The sequence below is a fragment of the Centrocercus urophasianus genome, unplaced genomic scaffold (assembly GCF_019232065.1).
Source record: "Centrocercus urophasianus isolate 14NV4802_14NV808 unplaced genomic scaffold, USGS_Curo_1.0 seq_24, whole genome shotgun sequence".
NCBI lineage: Eukaryota > Metazoa > Chordata > Aves > Galliformes > Phasianidae > Centrocercus > Centrocercus urophasianus.
This window is the reverse complement of record NW_024884800.1, coordinates 18,080,824-18,104,649: the sequence shown is the minus strand read 5'-3', so window position 1 is coordinate 18,104,649 and position 23,826 is coordinate 18,080,824. Positions and strand designations below refer to the sequence as shown.

The window sequence follows — 23,826 nt, the reverse complement described above, 5'->3', positions numbered from 1 at the left end:
CTGCCATCTGTCACACAGTGACAAAATATAACAAAGTTTGGCAATAAGGTTCAGGCTCTGGTGCCATCCCTCCAACGTCTACCTGACATTGTGGGCCAACATAATAAAATAGGAGGCATTACTTTTGGAGCAGCTCTACTATGGACTGAGATGTGTAAACATCTGTAGTAATGAGGAAAGTAAGCTATCTGATCTGATCTGTTCAGCAGGGAAATGCTAAGCATAAGTGGATGTTCCTTTCTTATTTACTTTTAAATTACCTGAATGCTCTCCTCCAACCCATCTAATCCATCCTTTAGGGCACGTGTGTCCAACACGTGGCCTGCAGCCTGCAAGCAGCCCTGGACAGACAGTAATGTGGTCCCACAAGGTCACACACTTTTAGCATTACTAATGTGATTTTTAGCAATATTTTTCACGAGTTGATCATGCATAGCTTGAATGTGGACTGCGTAGGAGACAACAGAACACGGTGGAGGAGAGGGCACAGAGCAGTGCCAGCTCTGGCTCTTGTGCCTGCCATACACACTCGATCAGATGAAAACCCACGTGTGTTACACATGGACTGCTGCCACTTAGCAAGTAAAACTTGGTTATTGTCAGCAATGATTCAACCTACCTACAAGTGTGTGCGCCTGTGAAGGCACACTTTTTACTATTAAACCAACAAGTAGATTTTCTTATTTAATTATTAATATTGGGCATGTGTTGTTTTACAAGTTAATAATTTAATTTATTCATTAATTTCTCAAAAACAAGGTCAAATATCCCACTAGCTTTATATTGTCCTCCTTTTATTTTTTTTTTTTAATAAAAAATACACACACACACACACAAAAAAGAACTTTTGTTATTTCTATACATTAGCTATGTTGTATTTTACATGCGGCCCAAGACAATTCCTCTTCACTCAGCACAGCCCAGGCTATCCAGAAGGTTGGACACCCACACTTTAGAGTCATATCAGGCAAAATGCACCTTCCAGTGTCATTTGACGCCTTAGTCATACAAGTCAGTACTATTAGCACCAAGAACAACTGGCATTCTCACATGAAGGCCAAGAATCAAAAGGCTGCATTGATGCAATGTGCTATTGTACAGGCATGTTGGCTGGCCCAAATGTTCCCATAGGCTGACATTGCAACATTGAAATCTGCAAAATTTAGGAACAGTAAAATATCCTCAGGCAGGATTTTTTTTTTGTTTTTTTTTTGTTTGTTTGTGTTTTGCTATAGCAATTTTCCACTGATTTCAGCAGGCTTACTCCAGATTTATACAATTTACACTGACTCAATGTTATCTCTGATGTCAACCCCGTGCAGGAAGCCCACGTTTTGTCTCCACCACATAACGTCGAATTGGCAGCTCTAAAAGCACTGCTGTTATACTGTCAGTGTCCCTTAGCCAAAGGCAGGGCTTATGCTGGGAAGCAGTGTTTCCTTGCTCACAGTTCAGAGGCAGCAACTTAGGTGTGGAGCTGTGCCCAAGCTGTAGGAAGCCTCAAACTGCACCAAAACTTTACAAGACTTTACAGCAGTATGTTTGACAGTGTATGCTGAAAATGAGAGAGCTGCAGTATGGAGCATTCACGTCTATTCTCAAAATTTTATAGTTCACAGAAAATGTTTTTGTTTCTGTTTTCTTCCTTTAGGCAATATGAGTTTCATGTCACTCTGAGTGATAAGCATTGATTAATATCTCCTCAGATCTCCCAAGTGTCTTCCAAAGAGGCAGATTATGGTATCTATATTTAGAGATTCAAAACAAGAATGGATCCAATCATGCAAAAAGTAAATGAACTGTTTGGACAGTAAGCACACCAGTCGTATTTCTTCAGTTTCCTGCACTAAACAATAATAATTTACCTTTCCTATGTAGCCCACAAATGTGTCTATGTGTCGTTTGTATGTGCACTACAAATAGAAAGTGTAAGCAATATGATATACACTATGGGAAAGAATTCCACAGGTTTTTAGATTTCCTGGAAACATGACTGTATGTGTCTGTCCTTTAGATTCTTGTCACACTGCATCCCAGAGTAAGGCCTTGCAAAGCTGGGCAGTATGGCTCTGCTGCATCACTCAACCATTACACTGGCAGTACCTTCACACTTCAGCAGCTTCTGCCATCACTCTCTAAAGGAAAGAAAGGGGCCTGGGTGTGGAAAGAAGGCTGGCCTAGCACATTGGTCAGACACCAAAAACATCAGCAAAGCAACGGCGATGGTTTTTGTCTGCAAAATATTATTTAAGAAAGATATGCAGAACATCCACCCATTCATGAGGACAGGTGAGGGTGATTACAGTATGCAAATTAGAAGATGCTGAATTTTCAGCTTTGGGCTTATAAAAATGTGGGTTTATAAAAATGTGTTTTCATTAACATAGAAATTTTGCATGCAAATAACTACAGCTGTACACGCGCATATCTTCTGAAGGGACAGAAAGATTAGAACTCAAAGCCATTGTAATAATTTATGCAGCAATGTTCTAAAGAATCATTCTCATTGCAATCTCTGATTTTTTCTGCTATAGGCTTGTAGCCGAAGTGAAGCACAAGCTAGCATTTACTTGTTTTTATTTATTAAAAAAATATAATATTATATATATAATATTATATGTAAAAAACAGAACCTCTTGACTAGTATTTCATGGAAGCCGAAATTCTTTGAGAACAGCAGTCAGTAGGGAGTCCTAGGACCTAGGCTTGTATTTGTCCCTTGAGAATTGCTTGGGACTCTTCAGTACTTGCATGGAAGGGGCAGTGGTGGCAGTGATCCATATAATGCACCTCGATACCAGCTTTCAGTGAATGTCTATGGTATGTAGAGAGTGATCTATCAGCCTGTCTTCTGAGACTACGAGTAGTCCATCTGTCTTGTTGCAAGTCTGTTAGAAGCTTGTCTGCAATAAACAAAACTCTCATGTCCTGTTCTTTCACCCCTGCAAATGAGCACACACATTTCTGATCTGCACTGTGCTTACTTAGGGGCCCATGAACCTCGTATTTTTTCAGTTGTTATACAGTTCCTTCCTCTTCTCAGTGTTGAGGAGAAACCTAAACCACGATCATTCTGATCTGAGGAGGTTGAGACTGATTTTTTGATAAAATGAGAACTAATAGTTTGAAGCTAGTGAAAGGTATTTAGTCTATTCAGATATCATTAGTGGTTTTGTTACTGAATACACTGTTCACTTATCAACATCAGCTTTTCAAACAGGATGGAAGTGGTTCCTAAGGGCTACGTTATGAAGAGCCCTTCTTAATTTGAAAATGTTAGGTCTTCTTGGTTCTGCTAGGAAAAAAAGAGGCTATCCTCTCTAATTGCACTCCAAAAGGCTTAAGAAGCTTCATCAAGCAAGTGGTGACTGGAAATCCAAACTACCTAGTGTCAAACTGCTGCACATTGCAAAGAAACTTTGTGGTTGTCCTCTCTTTTTAGACTCTATGACTACACGCTCTGGCAGCGGTGGGCTTGGAGTAGAAGTTCTTAGGCTATAGCATGCAGGAGGTCCAATGAGATGATCCTCGAGGGTCCCTTCTGACTTCAGATCTGTAAATCTTTGGACTGTATTGATCGTAGTTGTAGGTCGTGAAGGAAGCTAGAAGTTACCCAACCTCCAGTCATCATTTTTTGGGCCTCTCTTGGAGAGACTGCAGTTATCACCTATATCTAACACATGTAAACACATCCCACAATACCTTCAGTGTAGACACTTTAGATCTGGTCACATGACACATGCTTTGTCTCTTAGACAAAATGCTGATTCTTATGTCTTTCACTGTGGGTGATTTGGGATTAAAGACCCACAGAAAACGACAGGTTAGATCTGGAATCAATTTTCATTTACAGCTGAGAAGCAGTTATTGATGTTGTGCTCACAGTTCAATAAAAGATCTGAGGATATAGACCTTGTGTTTCTTTTTCAATATAAGCAGCATAATCAGTCGCAAATGTTTTTACAAAGAAAATTGCACTGACAGCTTTATTAAAATTGCTGTCTTTAAAGTTTTAAGATGTCAAAAATTTGACCTACTCGAATGGTTTTTAATATGCATACTGACCAACCCAATAGATTTTTATGTCATGTATTTATAACATCAAATATTATAAATGTTTAATATATTGTTTGAGAAGTATTGTTACTTTTAAGTATCGCCTGCGTTTTGAACTCTACTGAGAGGAACACTGCACTCATACTGCATTCAAAGTTCCTCTTGCACAATATTTTTAGGTTGCCCACAACAGGTATTGTCAAGGCAGATGACACACAGGTTCATAGTAAAAACATTAGCTGACAAGGTATTTCAGAGATGCTGCTGTTGATGCTCTTGGTCTTGATCTTGATGAGTGGTGATTTTTAGATGGCTTTATCACTGCGTTAAAAAACTAACTCGGAAATTAGAGTAGAGATGGTTTTCAATTAGTAGCTCGGTTCAGCTAAAAGAGCTTGGATAAAAAATGGATTTGTGTTTTTGTTCCTTAAAGCACCTCAAATTCGCTTTGAGCTCAAAGGCATCCAAATGAGTTTTGTCTGGATACAGTGTTATAAGGAGCTGTAGTGTACTCAGTTTTCTTTAACCAGCTCCTCTTTGTTCTTCTGCCTGAGGAATAGTCCTATTAACACCTGAAACACATTTGTAATTGAAAGCACATCACTAGTTATCTGTGTGCGTTTTAACTAAAGAAACTTTGATACTAACTGCATTGTTTTCATGTAAATAGTATTTTTGGCAAACAAATGAGATGTTTTTCCTTTCTATTGTGTTGGGGTTTTTTTTTCCCCCTTCTTCACTTAATGATTGTCACCTTATTTGAACTCCTCTGATAACCAACTACAGAGACATTGTTGTGATAAGACAAACACAAGACATAGACATAATGCATGGCCTTGATCTGCCTTCTGTATTTTACACAAACATTTTTATTTTTTGCTATGTTACTACTAGGTAATTATCTACAAAGTGTTTGACTTTGTAGCTCAATCTGAAAAGGCGATCAGCTGATCTTTGAATTGTTATAATGCATACTGAACTTTCAAATATTCAATTAATTGTTTTTAAACCTATGACATGTAAAGATGCACTACGCTTTCGTCTTCAAACATGTTTTAAAGTGATATGGCCACCACTTTCATTGTAACAATAGATATCCTTTCCTGTGGTCATTTATCCTGTTTTTTTAGCTGGATCCTGAACAAGCTGTTTACTCCCCAAGGTTTTGCTGCATTTTCATTTACTTTGTTATCAGCAGAAAGGCTGAGGAACAGCTCTTCAGTAATGCCATCAATACTGCACGCACAGTGAGAGAGGTCATCTTGTCAAAGCTGTGGAAAAATCAGATGGATTAGGATGAAACTAGGTGCAAAACAACTTTGATAGAGTCTTTAATGTAAACAGTTTATCTGTCACCAGGTTTCGTCTAAATCCCAGAGTGATGCAGCATCTGTTGTAGCCACAGCAGTGTGTTTTGATAAAGAGCCCACTTTCCGATGTTTAAGATCTACAGTCATGTTTTGTAATTGTAGGGAAATGTTTTCATTGAGCCATTAATGAAAACAGAAGCTACTAGGATAGTGCAGTCATTCTTCTCAGTCTGTAACTATGAAAAATCCCTTCATGAAGATATGCCTCTTCTTGCTACCTCAGTCCCTTTAAATTGATACTCAAATTATTTTTTTCTGCACGACATTAGTAGAAACAGCTGTGTACTATCAACCACATAAAATGAATTCTCCAGCTTCCATTAGACCAGTCTTTGGAAATAAGGGATTTGATGGCTGACGTCTAAGGTACTGATTCACACAGCAGTGACATAGGTTCCTACCATTGTTTTTGTTTATTATCAGCAAAAGCTTTCTGCAGCTGCTGTGGGATCTGAGGTGAACTTGGTGTAGTTATGAGCAGAGAACATGGCACACCACTAAACTGTATGGTGTTATCAAAGGCTTTTCACTTTTTCAGGCTCAAAGAATCTCGTGTAACTGTTTCTGCACATGTTGTTATTGCGGAGGTCATCTCTCACTGGGGACAGGGATTAAAACAGCCATCAGGAGGAATGGTTGCTGTAGACTGCACAGTTCTGTAGATCAACAGCAAGAAGGTTGCCCCTGCAGATGGCAGGCATGGTCTTACCTCAGTTGCATGCATCAGCACTGGAGGAACTAGAGAAGCCCCATCCCTTCCACTGAACTGCCTTTCCCATGGGTTGCCTGGTATGCTAAAAAACTTTCTACCGCAGTAGAGAAAATAATGCAAAAAGGAAAATATTGGAAGGTGAGCAGCTCTAGCCAAGACTGAAATGCCTTTGTTGAAAAGAAGGATAAATGCGGCTGCAAGAATTTCTCTCCTCGCATTCCCACAAATAAGCAGGCCCCTCAGCGCTCTCTTAAGCATTTGCATTTCATAGGTTTAGTTTTTCATGCCACTAGCCTGAAGCGGCCAAACTGTCAGCCGTGCCACTAGAAATCATTCACCTCAAGGAAAAGCTTTAGACACAGACCTGGTGCCTCTATCACTAATTAAATAGAGGTGGAAAGACCGTTTTTTTCCTGAGCAGAGCTATAAGGCCCATACATTGGAGATCTGCCAGCTTTTTGGGAAAAGGAGGGAGGAAGGAGATACAGCTTTCAGTCCTCAGGATGGATCACGTATGCTGTGTGTGCACACATGCCTATGCACATATGTTTTTATAAAGGAGGCTTTATTATTAGCACGGAGAAAAATACATTTCCCCAAGTCCTTTGGCATACACATGCCACTTACGCAAAAGTCTTGCATTGTTTTGGCAGAAAGCAAAGGCAGCAACAGCTGAGATAATTGATTGACAGCAATATTGTTGTTGTTAAGGAAAAGCCAGACTTGACTGTACTGTCCTATAAAAATAAATCTGAGGTCTGTGGTATCTGTGGGCCGTCTAGGTGCTCAACACTCATTAATCCAACCACACAGGAAACATTTATCTTCTATTTCTCCTCAAAAGGAGAGTGTGATTTTTTATTATGCATGCTCTGCAAAGCATTTTGGTAAAGAAATTGCCTGGCTTTTCTATACTGGCCATCTGCAGCATTGCTCTTATGTAAAAGCCCAGACAACTATGTATGTGAACCTCAAAATCTGAACTCTTTGGAGTTTTTCACACTAGTAGCATGTAGCACTAGTGTTCGCTTAAGGCTGGGGGGCTGCAAACGTCTCGACAGAGGGACTCATAGGTGGCCAGAACAAGTGTGGAAGTAGGTGATGAAAAGGGCGTGATAAATCCAGTAATTAACTTGTCAGCTAGAATAAGGGAAGAGGAACTGAAAGTTGATTTCCTCTGGAGGAGTTCCAGGAGGAGAATGGTAATGAGAACTAAACACCCTAATTTTTCTTACGATGAATGCATCTGCCACTGAAAGGTTTGTTGGGGTTGGAGGTACTTCATTTTGTACCATCAGGATGAATCTTCCAAGAACAGACCTCCTACTCACATGTAGGGGCAGGCTTGAAGAAGCACAGTGTGACACTGCAGGCTTGGGCCTGCTTCTCTCCCACAGAACATGTGTGCTTTACAAAGCTACCACTCTTCATGGCAATACAATATGTGTAATTTTCAGAGCTGTGCTACTTGGCAAAGTCATTTGAGCAATATGGTAAACCAGACCACGGGTAGCAAAGAGTTATTTTATGTGTGTTTACTTCTACTGCCTATTTGATTTAATATTCAGGGTAAATTTCATGTTCAGTATAAACTAAAATCCTTAAAATCCTGTATCCTTAAAATCTTCTGTATAGGAGAAAAAAACAAACAGCATGGACAAATGAACAATAGCAACATCATTACACACCTTTCCAGCACCACCAGTGCTGGTACTCTTTGACTCAGCCCTTTTGCTTGTCAAATCTAGGAAACTTTTCCTTCATTAAGAGTAGGGACAAAACTTAGGATAGATTGGAATCCTGGAGGAATGAGTTAAAGAACTTTGCCACTGTAAAGAATCTAAAGGTATAAACTGCAAAGGAACTGAAGTAGAAGGGGCTGTTTCAGAGATACTTGCCTAACCTCCTTTCCATTTTGGCAAAGAAAGTTATAACACACACAAAAGCTGCGAAAGTAGCAATTAGATGCACACCAAAAGTACATTTCATTATAAGGCTTCAAAACATCAGCACTTGTTCAGATAAGTGTCAGAGATCGAGATAGATACAAATAATTTTACTCATTCTGTTAGACCTGGACAACCAAGGAATACACCAATTGTAGGGAGTGTCTGCATCTGCACAATGAAGTTCCAAGACATTATTTGAATTTATTTATTTTTCTCCTTCTTTCATTAGGAAATTTTTGAGAAGACTTTTTTTTTTTTTTTTTTTGCTTCTCTTGTAAATTTTTCTTGACCATTTTTTCTGTATCCTTTTTATTCTCAAGATACTTTATCATGTGATGATAACATACATGAGTGTAGAGTAAGCCCAGCAAGTAATGAATTTTTTGTCTTATTAGACTTCTGGGATATTGAATCAAACACACATTTGATGAGAACCCATCAGTAAATAAGAATACAATACTACATTTTATTCCCAGCTAAATATTTTACATTTTCAAGGTAGGATTAGTCATCTGCTAAGCCTGGGTTTTTGTAATGAATTTGTAACAACTTATTTACTAAGAAATGTTGTGTATAACTAGAATTTCAATTCAGATTATTTTTTTTTTCTTAAAGAAGTATTTCTCAGAATTGCAGAATCGTAGAATGGTAGAGGTTGGAAGAGGCTGCTTGGCATCATCTAGATCAACCTCCCTGCTTCAGGCAGGATCACCTAAAACACATTGCCCAGGATCACATCCAGGCAGGTTTTTAATATCTCCAGAGAAGGAAACTCCACTGCCTTTCTGCGCAACCTATTCCAGTGCTCAGTCACACAATGAAGAAGTTTTTCTCATGTGCAGATAGAACTTCTTGTGTTTGAGTTTGAGCCCATGGCCTCTTGTCCTGTTGCCAAGCACCACAGAAAACAGCCTGGCCCATCCCATTGATGCTCTTCCTTAAGATATTTGTACAAATTAATAAGATCGCCTCTCAGTCTTCTCCAGGCTTAACAGTCTCAGGTGTGAGGATGTCATGGGAGACAGTGTTGAAAGCCTTGCTGAAATCCAGGTAGATGACATCCACTTGTCTCCCCACAGTTTCTGTCATTCTGTCTCAGAAGACTAATCAGATTGGCTAAGCATGATTTTCCTGTAGTGAAGTCATGTCAACTGCCCCTGATCACCTCTCTTGTCCTCCATATGCTTAAAGGTAGCCTCCAGGGTGAGCTATTCTATCACCTTTTCTGTGATGAAGATGAGGCTGACAGTTTCCCAGGTCCTCCTTTTCACCGTTTTTGAAGACTGAAGTGACAGTGGCCTTCTTCCAGTCCTTAGGTACCATTCCCATTCTGCATCATGATTGATGGAGTGCTGCCTAGCACTCGTGGATGCCTCCCATCAGGGTCCCTGAACCTGTGGGAGTTAAGTTTGCCCAGATGATTTCTACCATCGGTCTTCAACCAGTCCTGTTTATCATAATTTTTCCAACTTGGTTCAGATAGAACAATTCTTACGAAAAATCAATCAATCAAAAAAATCTTTAGTAAGGAGCTCTGTTCTGTACCTCAGCACTCGACAGTGACCAAATTGGTGTTGTGAGACCATTTAAATGTACTGGGTTTCATGAGATGTTCTGAGAGTTAATTCGCATCTGTAAAGGAACTTGAAAATGCTTTAGAATATAGTCCTACAGAAATTGACTTGATAGAATTTATAATGTCTTTTTTTTTTTTTTTTTTTTTTTTTTATGAAAGAGTTAAAATTTGTACACTTAGCAATTTTCTTCAAAAACATTTTTGGAATTGTAAATACTGTTTCACTTCTACCGTCAAGATACAATGATTCTTAAGTCCAGGCTTTTCTTAATATGGAATTGTCTGTCAAGGATGGGAATTGGTCACATTTTTAATTACACACTTAGTTTGGTTTTGACCACTGGCATGATGTAAACAGATTTTGGGAAAAATACTGACAGATGCCCAAATACAGTGTTTCTCAATTAAAAGCAGTTCTCTTCGTGGATGCAGTTAACTCCTAACACAGAGACAACTGTTTTAGACTTGTTCGCTTAAACTCTTTTTCATTTTACCTGGCCTCTGCTGTGCCAGCTGAAATTAAATTTCCTACTGGTAAAATTTTACCCTAAGTATTCTTGAGTGTCTCTTGGTAAAGCCAGAAAGATTACTAAATTGCCAAAAGCAGTGATGAAATGTTCTCTGTAATTAAGACACAAGAGTCCAACGAACAGTGCTGATGTGCAGAGATAATATACACGATGACTTGTTATTTCAAAAAATGAATCTCAAATGAACCATCCTATGTGTTTGGCTTCTGAAGGAAGTGTACTCATTTTCTAAAAATATGAGGAAAGTATCTTCATCATTGCTTTTGGTCCTAGATATGATAATATTGGGCTTTTTGTCCTCAAGGTGGAGTTGACCTAGAACATCACGCATAGAATTTCAAATATGAGGTTGCTAACTTCATGTCAGAGACAATTAGCAAGAAGGAAATACAATCTACTCTGTTGACATTAGGGGACAAATAGAGGAGAGTGTAACCAATGAAGTAAAGAAAAAAGAAAAAAAGTAAAGAAGAACAAGCCACACATTTATGCATGCACCAATACATATTAATTCTTCAGTCCTCACGTTCAGGTTCATGTTTCCCAGCACAGTTCTAGATGCTTAGTTTGCTACAAGCACAGGAAGTCATAGACAGAACTAATCGTGTCATTACAGAATCAGTGCACAATACAGAGAAGTCAGGATCATAGATGACATATTCTGTATAAATAAAAGTGCATAGTATAATATCCAAGACAAGTGATAATCTACAGTCTGCTACAAATCAACAAATTTGAAGAGTGTCTTTGTTTTTATTGGATTGTTGAGCTGAGTCTGTGAGGTGTCTCTTCTTGACCCACAAGACAGAACAGCATGGTGGAATATAAATATGTGTTGAGTTGCTTAGATATTCATCTGGAAATACAGAACTGGTTAGAAACTAGGAGGTGAATGCAAATTAGGTTTGCAACAGCTCTGGAAAAAAAATTAAAGCATGGAGGCCTGTCTCCTTCTGCTCTCACGATTCAATGGCTTGAAGTGCCATCTGTCTCAGGCGAAGAGACTCTTCAAGGCTCAGCAATTGCCTTCTCAGGTGGCTATCAGTACTTCTGAATCAAGACTGTAAGGAGGCATTCTTAAAAAATACTGACATTTTCAAACTTCACTTCTGTAAAATCAAATGCTTCAAATTCTGGATTTTCAACTCTGCAATGGAAATACTAATTTTCTTTGGAGAGCAGACATTTCCCCTTTAAAGCTTTTCTGAAAATGTAGTTTACCTTCAACAATTCCAATTATTTTGCACTGATATTTTTGAGCTGGCCTCTTGTGGCTTTATTCTTCTCAGGCCTTTGTGATGCAGGAAACATGTACTGACTGGAGTACTTTTTCTGGTTCTTTCTTTTCAAAAGTCAGTCTGGTGACTGACAGTCATGAAGAAAAAGTGTCGTTTTTCCCCTTCTGTGGTTCTTGTGCACAACCTAGAAGCAGCCAGACATTGTTCGTGTGTTAGCTCTTTTGTATCATGCTTAAATATCTGCTAATGAAATAAGTTTGTGGGTGTATTCACGCTACACAAATAAAGCACAGCGCAAATAATTCTTGAACAAGTCCTACCAAAATCGAGAGTAATGTAACATATAAAGAAGAAATATGGAGTAGAAGTCTTTCACGGGGTTGGGGTTAGTCTTTCACAGTTATAAAAGTCATAGAAGAACATCTCCAGGCAAAGTCTCTCCAATGAATGATCCTCTGTATCTTACTGCTTTTTATGTGTTCTTCAGCATCTTTTTTTCTTATTCATTACAACAGTCAACTGTTGAAATAAGGTCTTAAAGGAAAATCATAATTGGGGGTGGGAGGAGGAAAGGAAATCATGAATTACAGTGCAATGATTGTCTAGTTCATTCTTGCTTCTATTTTCTAATCATCCTAAATTATTTTAACGCACATTTTCAAGCTCAAAGTTAACAAAAGTCCCATGATGTAATTCTCTTAACACCTATTGAATGTTACATTATACCAGCCCAATTTCATGCCACTCTTTTGCATCATCTTTTCCTTCTCAGTGTACATTTATCATGATTTAGGAGAATCCTGCCTACTCTATTTCAAGACAGTACTTTTAATACATTAAGTTTCAGAAATAATGTGGAGTTAGAACCAGTTTCTTACTTGTAAAGCCTAGGAATCTAAGGTAGAAAATAACTTTTATAATATATTTGTCTTTGAAATATCTTAAATTAATAATCAAAAGCTTGCATCAAGTCTAAAACAAATCAAGCTTAGTCGTGAAGATGAGAAAGAGGAATTATTAACTGAGTAGCAAAGCTGATGGGGGCTCAATGAAATCATTTTGTTCAAAGATTAAAGGCGCTGAACACTGAAATAGTTTGAGGAGGATGGCTATGAACACATCTGACAAGAGCTGCTAAATTCAGTAATGATCAAAAGTTAATTATCAAAGCAGAGAGAACTACTCAACGCAGACAATTTAAAGTCAATAGCTGAGCAGCCCAGCAAAAAAGTAATTTGGGAGAAGTATTTTCCTATAATGAAGTTATATAAAAGTCATACATTTCAAAGAAACCCGCCTAAAACAAGATTGCATTCTTCCTGATCAGAGAAATATAATTAGCTCTAATTGACAGACCTGCTGTACACCAAATATTTTCAAACAATATGCTTCTGCATCAAAGCTTGATATGTAGAGTTACTCAATGTCACTTTGATTTTGCCTTTCTTTATCTTCTGCCACTGGGCGTGCTCATGATGCATCAACAAATATGCTTTGAAAAATGAATAAGCAGCACCTGCAAGATAAATAAAAGCAGAAGGCATTCTGCATTTCTGCGTCAGATAGTACCCCTGCCATACTGTGTGCTGTGTTTAACATCACCTTCCTACTGAGAGGCAAACTGCATCATCTGAAATAGGAAATGACCAGTTGCTCTATCATCCAACATTGAACTAGGCTACTATGTAGATTAACCTGAGAACTTGCAGTATCATAGGATCATAGAATCATAGAATGGCTTGAATTGGAAGAGACCTCAAGGATGATCAAGCTCCAACCCTCCTGCTGCAGGAGGGCCGCCAACCTCCACATTTAATACCAGATTATTTTGCTAAAACTCTATAGGAGTGAACATATGTGTGGACAACAGTCTCCCCACAGTGTGCCTTTTCTTAAGAGCTAGGAAAGTGCCTTCTCCCAGTAATACAAGGGGAAAAATGAAAAATTTTTAATGTAAAAATCTGAGATATGTGTCGGAATGTACCTATGTAATTCCTTGTTCCTGAAGCTACCATGTTTTAGAGTAAACATCAACATTGCTACGTAGTCAAAAATCGAATGCCCAATTTAGACTCTGTTCTTTAAAATTCCATGACTTTCACATTGCCAGTTGTCACTATCTGAAATAACTTCATCTTCTTTAATCTTTTCATGCAAACAGTTTAACTCATACCATTACGCACATGCATTCCTGAATATCCTCTACTTCACTTTATATTAGATTTGACTGCATTAGTATTTACTTCTGATCCTAGACACTCTTTGCTCTTCTGTTTTATTTTCCTTGTCTGTATTTTGATATCCATTTTTTGTAGTGACTTTTGAATAATTTAGAAGGAAAAAAAGCCAATATGAGATTTAGATGCATGTTTCACTTGCCTGAACTCAGAATTTTTGTAGTCCAGATATTTGGTATCTGGACCAAATGGAACTGTCACTGCACAGTCAAAAAATCTTCTGCCATAGTGAAAGGATCTTTATAAACTTTAAAAATAATTCTAGTTCCTTGCAGGAGGGGACTATAACTTGGCATTTAATGGGAGGATTTGGGAACTGAAATGTAGTTTTCAGTGATATTTTAATCCATTTTAAATGAAGTATTTGCATCTTGTTACATGTAGTTTATTATTTAGAAATATTTCTTAACAACATGCTTTTTGACTTTGTGTCTGCATGTGACAGCTAGAAAAATGAAGATTTGGGAGAGCTTCATTGGAAGGATGCACAACTCACACTATTTCACTAATGAAACAGGAATTCAATTTCATTTATAGGCTTCTTTGAGAAATCATAATTGGTTTGGGTACATAACATGCTTGTGTGCAATCTTAACTTCAGTTTTTCATGAGTTTCAAGTGTTTTATTTAGCATCTGTACTGTACAACTAAAATAATTTTTACCATCACACCTTCATCAGTTTATGCTTTAAATTAAAAATGTAATCCAAGTGAAACAAATGCATCTTTCTTCACATTCTGGGAGCCAACCCATGGTATTGTTGTTTTTCCTTGCCAACTGTCACAAGCCTTAATTCTTTCTCCCCAGCTTAAAGTTATTATTCAGGATTTCCACAGATTTAAACAAAGATTTTATCTTTGTAGTGATTGGAGGCAAAAGAGCCAAAATAGCAGATATTCTGATAAACTAGTCCTATTGTAGAGCCCAAAGGAGAGCTAATTATGGCAAAATTTGGAACCCAATTGTGCAGATCCCAGAGGATTCAAAAGTTAGTCAGTTTTCATAAGGAATTTAATTCCTCATGGGCTTATGTGATCATTTTTCAGGAATGCTAATGTTAGCAGTTCCTATGTGGGAACAATTTCATTTCCAAGCATAGCAGAGGTTAAAAAATCACTGAAATCCTTCCGTCCAATTTTTGGTAGGCTTTACAAAAATATCTCCACAGGTAATTGAGCAGTGAAACTTTCCTTTGTGTAGTAAGTTTATGGCTCAGTTGTCTTCTGCCTTTCCCCACGACACATACTTCTAATTTCACTAATCATCTGACTGCTTCCCACATATAAATCTGTTATAGTCTGGTTCTGTGAATGCTAGAAGGAATTTCCTGAAATGGCACAAAGCACTAGTTTATCTGAAGGTGATGTCTCAAACCCTCCTGCACTAAAATGTGTGGGACTCTCCTCAAGAGGCACGCTGAAGAAGGGGAAAAGCATGATTGGGTGAAAGGAGGAAAAACAGGACGAGGCGAAGGTCTGGTAGTGGTTTTCTGCCTAGTCTTCCTGTTCACCCTCTTGGTGCATGGCCTGTGGTGGTTGCATCTCTGGGGAGCTTGATTCTGCCCTCCCAGTCTCAGCCTAGCTAATGTCAAGAGCCTGGCCCAGCACCAACTTGGTGGATTAGTGGCAAATGCGTGCCTTGATTATACAACACAAAGCAGTGCTATGGTGAAACAGAACCACAAAATAACACTCACAGATATGGTTTCGCGCCTCTAGGCTTAAATAAAGAAGTGCAACTACCTCCTGTAGGACCCAGGGGAGGCTTTACTTCCTCATCCACGAGACAAGCCTAGCACAGCTTATCGGACTAACCCCATTTAGCAGAAGCAGCGTGCACCGTGGTGATTAAGTAACAATATCAGCAGAGACCAGACCCTAGCAGAGTATAAAACAGCACAGTGACCACTACTGAGTGGGATCCCCTCTCAGCTGGACTGAAACCAGCAAACATCAGGTCATATTATGCTCCCTAACAATATCTAGAAATCTCCCTTCTTGCCTGGGAATATTGGTTACGGCCCTCACTCAAGGAATTCTGTCTAGTAACATGCCTTAGGGGAATCAGCAGACTCCATTACTCGGTGATTCATGGAAAACTGAAAGTACACATCCCACTCTCACCCATCCCCCTTTTTGCATGTTAATTGTTGTGTGCTTTGCCAATACTGTTTGCTTGTTCATGTATGTTTGGAATTGTTATCTGTTGAGTGCTTGTCAACGGAGATTGTAATTGCTTAAGGACATTAAAAAAATTTATAGTTAACCACCTGACTTGTGGTCAGTGAAGTGTGTTAACTAAATTCTGCGCTACACTGCTGACAAATGTCAGGGAACAGCGCATGGCAAAATGTTATTTACCTGTTCTGAAAAAATGAGAGGTGATGCAAGGTTGGTTTAGATTACATAATTATGCTACAGAAACATTAAGAAAAAAAAACCTAAAATCCTCCACTAAAATCTTGAGCCATTTAACCAGTGTGATAGACTGGCATGTCTCTGCCATCAGTGCTCCTCACTGTGTTGCTTAGCAACATTTTAATTCAAGAAAAATCGAAGAAGATGAAATCCCCATGGAGAGGGAAACAGAAATAAGAGGGCCGTTGACAGATGATCTGAGTTGTTTCTTCTAATATACTGTGAAGATCACTGGCTCTTTTCATGAATGATAAATGAACTGTACACAGATCAATGGGTTCAGCAATAAACTGGAACCAGGCTCTATGTCTGAGGTGGTGCAGGCTGAGAGGGCCAAAGATTTACTCATTTAGATGATTTGAGTGTGTTTTCTCAAAGGTTTCACGAGAGGAAATTGATCCGAACATTTGGTCATCCCTTGCCCTTTCTGTTGTTGGCAAATAAAAACTGTTTTGGAAACAGAATCTGCTCTTCCCTTTAATTTTTCCTGTTGTTGTTCCTATTCTGGGTATGGGCAGATAAGTTGTGACAAAGGAGGCCAGACTCAGAATGGGAAGTGAAGTAATGTTCCTCAACAATGATAGCCACTAAAAACAAACAAGCCACACTCATATCACAAACTTGGGCAGAAGTGTTTAAGACCCTGAAAGGGGCCAGATACTGAAGACACGTTTCCTCTGCCCTGGCCATGGCCATGTGCCAGTGTGCTCTTCTGAAGAGCATCCAGTAGTCAGCGCTTGGGTGCAGGTTGGTTGTGCTTAGTTGTGTTGTGTAATTGTTTGTCTCCCCCACCCCTCTTCTGTTTACAGGCTGCTGAAAAGACAAAATTGAGAAACATTCCTGTAAAGTAAGTTATTATTTTATCTATTGGAAAATGTAACTTGAATGAACTTCTTGTGTACAATCACTAAAAAGCCACACAGCAAGGAGGGCAGTAAAAGAGAAAATGGAATTCAGATTGCCCCTAATAATAGCTATTAGAAAGTCAGCATTGTTGAGGAAAGCTTTTGATTTCTCATGTGTCTCTAATGATTGCACTACCCAAGATTCATCCAGTTTCCATAAATTAATGTGTTGTCTATGAATAGCTGCCAAAAAATATCACAGTCATACTCAATACATAGCGCTCCTAGCCTTGGGGAGGTTTGTACATGCTAAAAAGATTACGATTTTTAATTGCAATCCTTGAGAAGGTCTGACAGGAGAGACGTAACTAGGAATATGCCAAATGATTTCTAGACACATGGGAATATTTTGCACCTGTGTATCAAGGCTTTGCCATCCTGTTGATTAAGCGCTCTCTCACTTGCTATGTGTGTCTTTCTCACACCACACACAGATGTATGTTTCTGCTCTTTACAGTTGGTCTCTATGAAGTATGAGCAAGCTACCAGGGAGCAATTTCCAGGGCATTTCATGAAAAGTTCTTAAATCTTAGGGCACTAGCAGCAACACTCAACCGTTTATTATTGAATTAAGAAAGTTGCTTTATAGATGTCCTGGCTCCTTGAGAAAAGGCATTTTCAGTTAAAGCTACCAACATCAGTGATTCTCTTTAGATAACAAATGTTCCAGTCTTAATGGGCTTTCCTGCACCAATAAAACACAGATTTTTAGCTTCAATAGGTGATCATTGCAGTTTAACTAAATCCCAGTAACTGTATATTCCTGAGACAGTGTAAATGTTCTTGTTTTCACTGTAGGCTGCTTCTCATGCAGGTTTTGGACTAGAGTGGTTTAATATTTGTAAGAACATGCACTGACAGAACTTGCAAATCACTGTGTTTTAGCACACATGGCAAAAGAATACAGTTTGACCTCTCACTGGGTTTCCATCATGTACAGTCATTTATACCTTATAAAGTGAACACAAGATGTGTACGAACACTCCTTGGAGTGATTAGACAAGATGCCAGATAGTCATAAATCACTCTCTCTTTATGTTTCATTTAATCTGATAAAAATTAGAAATAGGATCCAGTGGGGACTTGGTAGCACATTAAACTTTTAATGTGACAAGAGACCTTTCTTGCCTGTAGGGCTAGTTCAAATTCAGTGCAAGCTGAATTAAAGTCATTGTTACCTGGTGGTTTGTTTAATAGAAAGTATGAAATGAGCTGTGATTTCAGTTCATCTTCTAGAGAATCGAGGAGCTGTAAGGTGATGAGAGTCCTGGGGAACAACTCTGAAACAGTCATTTTTCATTAATTCGCTTTTTTAATATTTTGGGTCAAATTCTCAGGAATGGCTCAACTAAATTGAGTTTCCCCAAGTGAGACAAAGATATTGAGCTTTGCAGTCATTAAATAGCATATGTGTGATACTGATGCCCAATTACTCTGTAAAAAAGATTTGGGTGTACAGAAGTGGGGGATTTAAGCTAAATAATTATTTTATGGGCCTTAAATAAGAATAATGTTTTGAAATGGAAGAAGGCCAGATGGACAGCCTGATTCCTTCCACCTACATGTGCATATTTCACCATGTCTTTTTCCCCCAAATGGTTGTTTTACTTCTCTCTGACTGTATTCATGGTTGCAGCTTCAATTAGTACCCTAGGGAATCTGTAATACATATTAATTACAGTCTGTATAATGAACAGCTGATAAATCTGCCTCATTTTTGAGTGAAATGTAACTATTTAAGTTACCTGTATCCAATTACAATTTTATGCTAAAATATTATCTCTTAGGGCAAAAGCAAAAATAGCATCTCTAAAGTAGCAGTTGTAGACATAGATTACATTTACATAGGTTGCTCTGAAAGTTATAGGATCACAGAATCATAGAATGGCTTGGGTTTGCCCTTGTCCTATCACTACCTATCAGTGTAAAAAGTTGATTTCCCTCCTGCTTATAAACTGCCTTTAAGGTTCAGTGAGATCTCCCCTGAGCCTGCTCTTCACCAGGTGAAACCAGCCCATCTCCCTTGGTCTTTCTTTGTAGGAGTGGTTCTCCAGCCTTCTGAGCATCTATATGGTTTCTTTGGACCTGTTCTTTCCAGAGCTGAGGGCCCCAGATCTGTACCTAGTGCTCTAGATAGGGCTTCACGAGGGCAGAGTAGAGAGGGACAATTACCTCATCACATCCCTCTCCCTACTGTTTAACCCTCTGTTGATGCAGTCCAGAATACTGTTTACCTTCCAGGCTACAAGTGCACTGGTGGCTCCTGTCCATCTTTTTGTCTACTAGGACACCCCAGTTTTTCTTCACAGGACTGCTCTCAAGTAGTTCTCCCAGTCTTTGCTTATATCTGAGATTGTCCCAACCCAAGAGCCAAACCTTGCGCTTGTTGAACCTCGTTAGGTTCACATGCGCCCACTTTTTCAGCCTGTCCAGGTCACTCTGGATGCCTTTGTTCTGTTCTGTCAACTACACTACTCAGCTTGGTGTTATCAGCAAACCTGAGTTTGCTGTGTCATTGATAAAAATGGTAAACATTACCACTCCAAAGATGGATCCCTGGGGACACCTGCCATCTGCCCAAGTGGCGGTGATCACTTGATCACTCTTGTCCTTGCTGAAACACAGCACTGTGCTTACAGCACTGTGGTTTCCATCAACATTCAGCAAAGTGTCGATGAATGCCAGTGGGTGTCACTTTTTTCCTCATGGAGGAATTCATTGACACACCTTTGTTCCCTATGCTGTTCCATGTCAGACACCATTTTGTCAGACTGCCCCTTCGCTGCCATCTTTCACACAGAAACAAAATGCAAAGGAATATTGCCAGATAGGGTTCAGCCTCTACTGCCATTCCACCAACAGCTGTCTCTGATGTCATGAGCTAACATCAGAACATGGTAGGCATTACTTTCGGAGCAGCCCTGGTATACAAGCAGCACAGCCTCACGAAGTATGCCTCAAGCATGTCTAGCTTTTAGTGCTGTTGCTTTTGTAGCTCTGAAATCTGAAAGAGAATTTTGTTTGAATTTTAATGTTCTTCAGCTATGCAAAATAAAGTTGGTAGCTTCCATTGTCATAAGGGTTGAAAGCTGTACAGATTCCTTCTGCCATATGTGACTTACCACATTCATTTTTCAAAACACATTTCTTTTATTAAGACATATGTGATAGTACACTTCTGCAAATGTAAATTGCTTTTGGCTAAAAGCCATGCACTAATAAGTTGAATTGAATCTAGCTGCATTTGACATCTGTTACAATATACATATATGTATATAAATATATAAAAATACATATTATCTGTTGTCATTAGCATTAAAAACTTCCTTGTTTTTATGTTGTTCTGACATAGTTCTTATTTCCCAAACCTGGAATCAGAAATAATTCCCTTTTAAAGACTGTTGTTTTCATAATATCCCTAGTTCAGTCTTAACAGTACCACAGCTTACCATGCTAGTTAAGGAACACAACAAAGATTATTGTAGAAATAGTCTATTTGCTTTTGTTGCTTGGTTATTAGAATCACAGAGCCATAGAGTATCTTGAGTTGGAAGGAGCCCAAAAGATTCATCGAGATTCAATTCCTGGCTCCACACAGGACCACCCAAAAATCCAAACCTTATCTCTGAGAACCATATCTAAATTCTCCCTGAATTCCAGCAGCTTGGGGCTGTGACCCTGTAGAGCCTGTTCCAAGCCCAACCACCTCCTGGTGAAGAACTTCTTAACACCCAGACTCTCGTCTGACACATTCTGTACACTTCTCTTGGGTCATTTTGCTGTCACATGAGAGCAGAGATCTGGGGTCAAAAAGATGCTCAGAGCACCTGACCTATGAATAGGCTGACGGAGACCGGCTTGTTCATCCTGGAGAAAAGAAGGCTCCAGGGAGACCTCATTGCAGCCTCCCAGTACTTAAAGGGAGGTACTTAAAGCAGGAGGCAAATCAACTTTTTACATGGGTAGGCAGTGGTAGAACAAGGGGGAATGTTTTCAAACTAAAAGAGGAGAGATTTAAGTTAGTTGCCAGGGGATACATTTTCACTGAGAGGGTGGTGAGACCCTGACATTGCTACCCAGATAATCTGTGGGTGCACTATTCTTGGAGATGTTCAAGGTCAGGCTGAATGGGCCCTGATTTAGTGGTTGGCTACCCTGCCCATGGCAGGTGGTTGGTACTGGATGATCTCTGAGATCTCTTCCAGCCCAAGATGTTCTGTGATCCTGTGTCAGTGCTGCCCTCCCCTGTGAGGGGCTGCAGGCTGCCATGGGACCTCTCCTCAGCCTCCTCTTCTCTGGACTGAACAAACCATGGGAGCTTCAGCTGCTTCTCGTACATCTTGCCCTCTAATTAATGTTGCAGGTGTCATGTATAGGGGAAGCTTACTTACTATTTATTTTGTTGAATCCTTCTGTTGCCTAAAACTTCAGGAGGGGAAAAAGAAAACCAAGGAAGTTTTCCTTCTACAGTTCAATTAAGCAGTTATGCAACTGATTTCTTACTATCCGAGAGTTTGTAGGTGCTTAGACTCAGTTCATCTGGTTCATATCAGTTATACAAACTTCCTGAAGGTCAGAGGAATGCAGGTGGCATCTGATTTCTTCAGAAGGCATGATCTCAGTTGCATGTTGTTTATAGCATGGCAAGAAGACACAACACACGCAGAGGAACTCATCTTAATATATTGGTAGCCTCATCTAACATACTACTACTATTAAGAAGCACACAGAAAGTAGCTGGGAAGTCTCTGCGCCTGCTGAACTGACTTTTTTTGGTGAAAATAATGCAATTACTTCTCCAAAAGCGTAAGACCCTTTTCTGTCATATGTGGCATCAGAGTCACCCTACAACTGCAGATTCTATTAAATTTAACTTATTTTATACTCCTCTTCCTCTGTCATAAAAGGAGCACTTGCTGTCCATCACAGACTTTATCCATATTTATACTGACAGACAGTAGCAGGGAAGGGATTTCTTGTATGCAAAGTCCTAGACACTTTCTTACTTGCTAGTCCTTATCATGCTGTTCCCATCCCAGAGTCTGAAAGAAGTAACATTACTTAACCAAGTTTACCCTGTGGACACTTTCTGATTTCTAAAGAGCTGTTACATGAGAAATTGTTTTCCATTACGACATATCCAGAGGAAATAATCTATTATATACTCTGTGATTTGGATTCTCATTAAAATTCAATAGCAGCCTTGTTCTGAAATCCAGCTGATGATCACAGTTCTCAGCCTTTTTTCCAGACCTAGGTTAGGCCTAGGAGCCAAAAGGCATCATATTTGTGTTGAGTTGACCAAATCACTTGTCCCTTGGCTCAGTGGGTCGAGCTGCAGGATCCTATCAGATCTGAGCACAGTCAGGGTTAAGCCTTGCTTTCAAGTACAAATAGACTTTGCTTGGCAGCCTGTACACTAATGTAGTCTGAAGGTCTGCTAGCTCGGTATTTTATTACTGCCAGTGGCAGAATGTGGGGAAAGGACAGAAATTAGAGAAGCAACCTTCAAAGCAGAAGATCTCCCATTTTCCTGTGCACAACAGTTCACACTTTCATCACCTCACATCCTGTGTTTAGGAGTTACCAATGCACTTACTCTTCATGCAAAATCTCATTTAAAATCTGTTTGTACCTTTTGTCCCCACAGCATCCTGTAGCACTGAACACTACAGTGCTTGAAAAAATACTGTATTTTGTTTATTTGAAACCCTTTTCCTCATAGGAATACGTGCAAGTAGCTATGTCATTCAGAAGAACAAAAGATTACTTGCTATTTTGCATTCATGATACGACGTCTCTCTACTGTGTAGACCAAGGAGTTTTCCTACTCAAAAGTCACTATTAATAATGCTGTTTTCCCTCTGAGAGTGTGAGTCCACTGAGCTAAAGCAACCAAAGGCAATTGGGAAAGGAAGACTTTGAGGCAGTCAGTCAGATGGAGGCAGTGGTTAGGAAGATAACTGGTTTCTTTTTATTCTTTTCCACATTGGAGAGATGAGTTCTTTGTATGGTGCTGCTCTTCTGACTGAGAACTGGCTCAAAAGCTTCAGATTGCACTCCTTTATGAAAATGACCACAGGGACTCATTGGGAAAATGCAGTCAGTTGAAAGAATGATTCAGTTAAAAACCTGGTTTCATCCAGCACAGCAGAATTAAATAATTTTTTAAGATATATATATACTTTTTTTTTAATAAAAAACGAATATTTTTAAGAGCAGCTCTTGTACTCCATGAACTTCTGTAGAACTATAGAATATTCAAATTGACTTCTTGCTTTGGGAAAGAAAACTCTGGCTTCCTTGAGTGTCCTTTATCCTCTCTTCTATTACAGGGCTTTAAAATCTTCAATAGAAAGCGTTGCCATTTCCCCCAAACACCTGCACATGTTTAAATTTGCTGTAGACTTAATGACTACCAGGTTCATGTTTTAGGGTTATAGCTTATGTTAAAATCCTACTGCTTTTTATATTTTTGAAATATATTTGTTTTCCATCACTGACAAGACCAGCCACATGTTTGTTAACCAGAAAGATTTTTGGTGCTTATTGTTTTTTCCTGCCATAAAACTCATCTTCTTCTCAGAAGGCCATCAGACTTGGTACAATTTTCTGTTCCAGCCATTGCTGGAATTGCAACCCATTAACTGTTGATATCTTGACATTTCAATTGACCTCTCATTTGCAAAGCACAGTCGTATTTTTTGTGGCCTTTTCATCCTTCGTTATAAATGGAATAGGAATGACTATTTCCACTGTTTGCATTTAAAAAAAATACCTTTGTTTTACCAGCTGGAATGGCACCTTGTTTTTCCCTTCCTGGGTAGACTTGCAT

General features: G+C 39.1%; 1 protein-coding gene across 1 annotated transcript in view; it reads left to right on the top strand.

Moving 5' to 3' along the window:
- AFF2 (AF4/FMR2 family member 2) overlaps nt 1-23,826 on the top strand; it is a 340,167-nt gene that overhangs the window by 240,065 nt on the left and 76,276 nt on the right. Inside the window, exon 10 of the mRNA XM_042824815.1 lies at nt 16,896-16,933. Within this exon, the coding sequence (XP_042680749.1) occupies nt 16,896-16,933 (38 nt within the window). The remainder of the gene's footprint in view (nt 1-16,895; nt 16,934-23,826) is intronic.